Source organism: Limulus polyphemus, unplaced genomic scaffold, assembly GCF_000517525.1.
Source record: "Limulus polyphemus unplaced genomic scaffold, Limulus_polyphemus-2.1.2 Scaffold2208, whole genome shotgun sequence".
Lineage (NCBI taxonomy): Eukaryota > Metazoa > Arthropoda > Merostomata > Xiphosura > Limulidae > Limulus > Limulus polyphemus.
In genome coordinates, this window is record NW_013667818.1 from 53,981 (window position 1) to 62,686 (window position 8,706).

The 8,706-nt window shown below is 36.4% G+C and overlaps 1 protein-coding gene across 1 annotated transcript in view; it reads left to right on the forward strand.

The window, feature by feature from the left end:
• LOC106466266 (von Willebrand factor D and EGF domain-containing protein-like) overlaps nt 1–8,706 on the forward strand; it is a 90,725-nt gene that overhangs the window by 48,453 nt on the left and 33,566 nt on the right. Inside the window, exons 14-16 of the mRNA XM_022394239.1 lie at nt 5,496–5,638; nt 6,332–6,481; nt 7,636–7,740. Coding sequence (XP_022249947.1) covers nt 5,496–5,638; nt 6,332–6,481; nt 7,636–7,740 — 398 coding nt within the window. The remainder of the gene's footprint in view (nt 1–5,495; nt 5,639–6,331; nt 6,482–7,635; nt 7,741–8,706) is intronic.

Sequence of the window (8,706 nt, forward strand, 5' to 3'; positions counted from 1 at the left end):
GTTTTCTTTCTAGTCTGGAACTTCCTTGATATCTTATCGAGGGTTTGCGATGAGCGAGTTAATTACGAGTTGATGTAGATACGATCTACTGGGAAGCTAGCTAGCTTTGTCCTTGGCCACACACACTAGGTTTTCCATGATGAATTTTTATGTCTTCGTAAAATTACTAATGTTTGATGAGAATCCACTGAAGTTAAATGATTTGTAACGTTTGAAATTTATAAATATTCCTGGTCAGATATCTTATGTTTTCCAATTGATAAGCATTATAACAATCACAGTTATAGCTTTCGAAGTTTTATAGCACATCGATTATAGCAAACTAATAATAGACACTCTCCTTAGTGTGGCACGTTGGTTATATTTATAGCTATAGGAAGGTTTTCTAGAAAATTCAGTCTTACGAAACAATATTGGTGAAAGCATTTACGTATATAGATATATTGTTGATTCTTACGCTCGAGAATCTTCTACAACTTTGGAGAATAGGTGGGAGTTTCACAATACCTATCTAACAGTATAAGCTATGTATGTTTCTAAATATAAACTTAATCTAAATAACATTCATATTAAAATAAATATGTAACAACAAATTCATTACAGTATGTTTTGTCCTCTGTTTCAATATATATTTCCAGTGCTGTATATCGTATACATTACATTGTTTCATTTCTGTATAATCATAAGTTTGCTTGTTTGTTGTTTTATTCATGTGACAATGAAAATTTCTAAAATATACTTACCTCTATTTATACTACAACTATTAGACTGTTAGGGTTTCTTTTCCTTTACCCATCTAAGCATTGGTCTGATTTTTTCTCACATGCTCCAGTCTTTTATTACCCACTTAATTGTCCTTGGCAATATCTGTCTCATGGCACTCTCCAGCTACGTCGAAAGCGCTTTATATTGATACTGTATATAAGCACCATTGGAGATACTTTTAACATTCTTCATGTTATCTGTTGGATTTTCGTTTAAAAAAAAAAACTTGTTGGCTGGCAAGCCGATATATGGCATGAATTCCCAGATTAATGTATCCAGCAAGGAGGTAAATCAGGTCTCTCCTATTCAACCTGTGATATCTAGCATTGCCCAAGAATCTAAGAGGGTGTGAGGGGGTTTCTCTTGGTTGAGGCTATCTGTGACCTTATCTGTAGTGAGATGTACGTTCTGTCCAGTGGTGTTTCTCCAGGACTGGACATTCATTTCCAGCACCTTCCTTTACTCTATTGGCTTCTCATGATGCCAGTTTGGAACAGCTCCCTTCAGCTTCTTTTCTTCAGTGGTAAATCGATTATGTGATGTTTTGGGTCTTTCCCCACTTGCTTTGATGGCAGAAAAGTGTGAGGGGAAGTACTTAGTTCTCCCACCATCCCCTGATATTCCAATTCATGCAGGGAGGCTTACTGCTCAGTTACATGAAGGGACAGCTATGCCTTGTCCACCACATTTGTCAGAACAACATGCTTTAGCCTGCCACCACCAGGTGGAAGTATATTTAGACTCTCAGAGAATAGATCTGCTTCTAGAAATATAGGATTACAGAACAGAGTCTGTGGTCAACCTGAGTAGATCACAATTTTCTAAGATTCGTCTGATCCTAACTACAGTGCTGAGATATTTATCATCCCTACACCTTTTTTTGGAAACATCTCAATGATTATCATATCAATTTAATGACAAGTTGGGACCATTGTTAGCATCTACCTTGGTTTGATTATAAGCTTCTGCACTTTTCCTACTCTCTTGGCTGGTATATTGTTGGGTAGAGATGCATTGTTGGAGGGCAATCGTCTACCTGCTTCCGCCCTCCATGAGTTACATAAGGCCCCCTTTCTCCTACCATTGATTTTTGCAGGCATTCCAGAGTCTTTGGAATCAAGGTTTGATGCATTCATCCATGTCTTCGTTAGCTTCTTGACTTTCCTTTTCTCCTACGTGGTTTCATTGTTCAGCCTCTCAGTTCATTGGTATTCACAATAGATTCTGCCCATATCCACAATATTCCTCTACTTGGTTGGAACACCACCAGTGGTGACAGTGACTACCATATACCTACTGGGTCTGTTGGGGCTTGGCTATTAGAACTTCTGGACGTGTGGAAAGCTTTTACCATGGATCCATGGGTACTATAGGTCCTTGCATCAGGATTAGTCATTCAGTTCACATCTTCACCACCATTATTCCCCAACCTATAGTGTTTCTGCCTCCCTCAGATCCTCTGATTTTGGAACTTCGTTCTAGGGCTATCAGAGATTTTTTGGTCAAGGGGGCAGTGGATAGAGTTGTTCTAGTTCTTTCATGATTTTATTCTCGTCTGTTTGTTGTGCTCAAATAGATAGGAGATTGGCATCCAGTCATCAATCTTTCTCATCTAAATCAATTCCTAGATCCTCCAAAGTTCACTATGAAGTCACTCCTCACTCTGCATTGCCATTTTTCGTCAGGACTGTGGATGGCCAAGTTCAATGTCACGGACGCTTATGTGCATGTTCCCATAGTGGAATCATCCCATCTCTATCTGTGTTTTTTGCCCAAGGGTCCTCAGTAGATGCATTTAGTTAGGATTGGACTGGATTGCACCTATATCCCTATCCACTGATTCGTCTATTACCCAGAGAACTAGCAATGATTCATTTAACCTCTTGTTGGTAACACCAGATTAGCTGGCTCAACCCTGGTTTCCGCTTTGATGGTACTTTCATGAGAGCCCACCTCTTCCACTTCCTCTTTGGTCATCTCTGTTGATGCAGCCGTGCTCCAACATCTCACACACATCCATCCAGAAGCTCCAGCTTCATGTGTGGAGGTTATGCAATCCTTCATATGGCACTGGGGTTTAATTTTTAATGTTGCCATTTACCTGTTTCACTCTATGCGTCGTCTCACGGTGGATATCTTATCAGTGGTAATGGCACACATATCAACAATGGTGTATTGTGAAGAGGTTGAACCCACTTTGTCCAGACATGCCAACCTTAGCTCGATTTTTGACCTGGCTCTTTTACAAGGGTTTCCAATCTTCCACAATTGCCCTATATAAGATTACCTTATTGGCTACCTTTAGATACTTGCTCTGCTCTTCAGTCTCCTCAACTCGTTTCAGGTCTTTTGTCCCAAACGACCATTTCAGTTATTTAACTGGGATATAAAGGTGGGGTTACACACTCTTTCTCGACATCTGTTTGAGCTCTTAGCCTCATGTACCATGTATCACCTTTCCCTTAAGGTTTATTTTTGTTTCTGCTGGCCTGTGGACATTGCCTGTAAGGGAAGGGGATAAATCATTTTCACCAATTCATCTGACTGTTATTTCTTCCATCTATGACCGATTGGATCCCAATTATTTGTTAATGTCCAGTGAGGGTCTTGAATTGTTATGCTGCTAACACTAAAGCTTTTAGAAGTGCTAGACAGTGGCTTTTTTTTTCATTATGATCCTTCAATATCCTGGGATTTATCCTCGGTTACCTTGACAGGGTGGGTATGAAAATTGATCTGTATTGCTTATTCTGGGCTCTCTTTGGAGGCTAGGAGTCTTATGCAAATCACATCTCATCAGATTCATCACATTTCTATGTCCTCAGTGGCCTGATTGAATTGCCCGCTGAAGGACTTTGTGTGGGCTGGTATGTGGACCTCCTCAATATTTATATCTCACATTATTTGCATGATCTGGCAGTATTTTCCTCTGAGGGTTTTTGACTACTCCCTATAGCTATATTAACCACATCCACTAAAATATAAAGATGAGTGAGTATTTTCATTACTAATCACATCTATTCATTCCTTTCCATGGTCCTTTACCTTTTTTTGCAGGATCCCACTCTGTGATGTATGTTGCCCAGTGAGATGTGCTTTTATCAAACCAAATCTGCACTAGCAACCACTAATACAATATACTTTATCTAGGTTGCAACAAGCTTTGTAGAAATGAGGTTTCCCTTAAGAGGCAGACCAGGTGGTGTTATTGTACTATGCTAGACTGCTACTTGTGGTTATCATGAGTAAAACATAAGGGGTTCCTGCCCACCCCTGACAATCAGTAGCTTACATAAATTGGGGTCGGCTTGCTTTTAAAAATTTAGGAAACTTGATTCACCTGTAGCACTGCTTCCAGAGCAAGAGAATTGTTCCTCAGGAGTCTCCAACATGCATTACCCCCCCCCCCCCATATTCTACTGGTGGAGTTAGGGAGTCCTTACCACTCCCGGTTTCCAGTCACTTGAGTGGAGGACAGAGGTTATTCCTCCAGAGTGTCTGAGTGACTTTCCTCCACTCTTGGGGAAGAGGGCATAGTTGAAAGCCCTCCTACCCGGGACCCTGGATGTTTATTTTTTACCAGATGTTGGTGTGAGTGGCACCAGCCTATGCAGGAACCTACTTGTAATACTGGCTCATTTAATGCTCATCTATCCATTTGGGTTGAGCATGGCTCTTCTTTTTAATCAATATTGGTTCAGTACATTGTTCATGGAAGAGGGTACATTGTCTCCTCATAATTCTGAATACAGAGTGGACCCATTCTGGGTCCTTGGTTGAGCACAGTTTGTTCTGTGTCCTCCCCATAATTCCGGAGGTAAGTGGCATTTACCCTGCCCACACGGTTGGGGAGTGAGGATGAGTGTTCATAATTCCAAACCTGATGAGTTCTGTTTCCTCAGGTTGAGTGTGGGATACAGGATCCCTTCATTTAGAGTTTGGGGTGTTGCCTTTCAATATTTTTCAGGATGAGGGGAGAGTTTGTCTACTTTGGTGTTGCTTACCTTCTTATTGTGATTCCAGTGGCTCAGAATGCATCACTCTGCAGCTACAGGTTGGGATCCATTCACAACTATATATATATTTCAGTCCAAATGCCCTAGCCACCAACATGAGTTTTAGGAGCCATGGCCCTATAATTCCAACCCCTTGGCTACCTGGTTGGAGCCTGGCCAATGGGGAGGACAGATCATGTCAAATTCCACCAACAGTGCAGGATTTCTTCTATTTCTTATGGCATGCCCATCATCTATGCATATGCATTCTGTAAGGATAAGCCTTCACCAGCCCCTCCATCTTATCGATGTGGGATTCTAGCTGTTGTGTAAGTAGAGGTATGTTTTGGAAATTAACATTTTCTTAAACAAAAAATGTATTTCCAATAATACTTACCTCCTTCCCACTAAGAGCTGGTGTTAGAGACTGTGAATTGGGTGAGTCTAGAAAAAGTGACAATATTATCTGAAGGAGGTGGTTACATACAATACAAGGATAGAGGATGCATTAATATAGGTGGAGAGTCAGAAGACAGATATCGTCAAGGACAATTAATTGGGTAATAAAAGACCAGTGCAAGTGAGAAAAAATCAGACCAATGCTCAGATGGGCAAAGGAAAAGAAACCCTAACAGTTGAGTGAGAAGAGGTAATTATCATTGGAAATACATTTTCAATTTAAGAAAATGCTAACTTATAAAGCAGTTTACTATACATATGTGATTCATTTTTCAGGTTCAGAAGAAATATTTACTTTACAAGAAGCAGGAATAGAAGGTCTGTGTGATGATTTAACCTCATCCTGTAGTCAAGTGAGAGTCACAGGAAGTAATTTTAAAGCCTCCTTAACTTTTTCATGCAAGGTCACATTAGTCAAGGTAAATAAACTTGTTCAGACTGCTTAAAAGTATTTTTTAGAATATGTATATTTTAACTATTTCCTGTATTAAGACATAAAAACATGGCTTGGTTTTCCACAAGTTTTACAAGTTCACTTTCAGGTAATAAATTTTAAACTATGCAGTTTTAAAGACTAGGTTTGGTATGAAAATTCAGTGAAGTTGACTTAATCTTTCTTACTCATAATAGTGGGAAGTTTTTGTGTGTAAATAACATCAAACTTAAGTTGTGTTATTAGAACTTAAGATTAAATTTGCTTTTATGTTCCAGATTCAATATTTTTGATTTGCACTAGAATGAATTACAACTTGCATAAAATAGTACTTAAGAAATAACACATAGTACATTTATATGTGAAATGCCTCTGGAGAAACGTTTAGGTGACAATTAAAACAATGTTAACACAATTTGTGAGTATTAGTATATGTCATTTTAATGGTAATTAGATATTATTCACAGAAGCAATGAAAGAGAATCATCAGTTGAGTTCTGTATGAGGAACTCTAATTATTTTGCCACATGTAGGTAGCCAAACTACACAGACTTTTAGTATTATAGTTATTGTTTACAAGTGCTCAATCTTATAATACGTTATACTTTAAGTTTTTTTGTAACTCACCATTTTCTTTGAAATATTAGTGAAACTAAGCACTGTTTGTGTATTGTTTCAGTTTGACAACAATACTGGTGACTTTCACATTGCAGGGACTATTTCCATCTTGTCAGCCTCTTATTTGGACAACCAGACAATACAATGCCCATTACCAGATACTGCTGAGAGAAGAATTACTGCTGGTTCAGAAACAACATGGGAAATCAAGGTTACAGAAATTATTTCAGATATATTTTTTACATACATTTATGTAAATATACAATGATATTTAATGCAGTTTAATACTTAGAACATTTTCATAAGTTTCAAATAACATAATTTAGAGAAGTTATTTTTGGAAATGTTTCTTACTTATGCTACAAGTTAATAATGAAAGTTAAAAAATTCATTTCTGACATATTTCAACATAAGCTCTGGATTTTAGTAATTTCCATAACTCATTAGATTGGAGAAATAATCAGTTCCTATATTCTTCTAACATTTGAAGTCTGTATGTAAATACATTTATTTTTATTCCATGCTCATTGAAAACAATTATATTGTTTTTATGCGTTATTTAGCCAAGTGATGAGCACACAAAGGACAAGGTTTATTTGAATATATGTAAAAATTTCTCTCTCTATGTATATATAATAAATTTAGAAAATAAAATAATGCTTATTTAAGAGTTACATATATTGAATTTTTATAGTGTTATTTTCTTACTTTTGAGCTCCTCCTGGTGGCTCAGCAGTAAATTTGAGAGCTTATAATGCTAAAAGTCAGGTTTCAATACTCACGTTTGTAGCACAGCTAGCCAATTGTGTAACTTTGTACTTGACAAAAAACAAATGGAGAAATGAAATTTCCTAAAACTGAGCTAGTAGAAAACGATTTTAAGAAAGTGTTTGTGATTTGCTATGAGATAAGTAAGGCTTTTTTTTCATTATGGAATAAAATCATTTACATTATGTCTTGGCACTTCAAAGACTACAAGCCAATGATGAAACTGTTACTCATTGAAGGCAAGAATAAAAGTAACACTATATTCATATAATTTCATGTAAAGATTACTGTGTAAATGTCTAGTAATAGCTGCGTGATTTGTTATATGGGAAGTAAAGGTTTTAGAAGATAATTTGTTATACATTATAAAATGAATTTAAATCAGTTTAAAATAACTTGAAAGCCTAAGATTAAGGTTTTTGTCAGTTCTGTTTAATTAGTAATCAAGATTTCATTGAACCTAAAACAGTACTTGCCTGCTTATTTAGGTTTGTCCTATTTGGTGTCCTACTTGCTTGTTTAATAAATATTAAGTGTATTTACACTGCAAATTAATAAATACCTAATGTTTATCTATGCATTTTTATACTTTCTTAGATTAGCAATGACCATGTTGAGTTCAGTACACCAGTTTATGTGACAGTGTATAATTCATCATGTCAGTCCTGTGTTCCAGGTCATCCACCACTGTGTAAAGTACATGTGAGTCTTTTATCTTTGTATTATGTGAAATAAAAGTTTTCTTTAATTATTATACTACAGAAATATTTTCAGTGTATACTCACTTTCAAACAAAACATTCTTGATTTCTTACAAATGTTAAGTGATAGCCCAAATGATGTTGTACTACGTAAAAGAAAGTCGTCAATAGTGAATTGTGTTTTATGAGATTGTCATTTAACAGAATGATAGCAAGAGTGAAAGGATGTGATCAGGCTAAAAAAAAAACAGCACAAGGAAAGATCTGCCAATGCCTTCAACTTCTCAAGATTAATCTAATATTGATAATGCAATGTGCTCAAGTTGCATATTTGAAATGAATTAACTCAAGCATAGTGTAAATTGAAACTCTCCAGTGTCTATCCTCTTGAAAATGATAAAAAATTAATACATCTAGAGTAGCATCAACCACTTAATACATTTCGTTTTTTACAGATGGCACTTACATTAAATAAAAGTGACAGTGGCTATTTTACTGTCTTGTGGCTCCCACCCTCCAGTAGTGCTAATGTGTGGTTTTCCAACTTCCAATATGAACTATCAACCATATAATATGAATAAAAAGATTGGTAATGGTGCAAAATATTTTTTAAAACGAAAGTTTTTTTTCTTAAAGTAAAGAATTATAATACAAAAAATTATGCATACCTTCCACACACATTTGTATCAAAATAATATTGACCCAACACTAGTAAATTCCTCTTTACAATACCTCAGTCATCAGACTATTATTATTCTTAGGCATTTATTAGAGCCAATAGTGGGCACACTTTATATTTAAACAGGAAATAGTCTCCATAACATTATATTTCCTTTTTCCACACTTAATACCATTGTTAGCTATGAAATCTAGCTGTTTAATCTGCTACCTTATGCAGGAAAGATGTGTCCACATGGATAAGTGAATTACTCTTCAGTTTCAAAATCATTTAATAATTGACCAAAGGT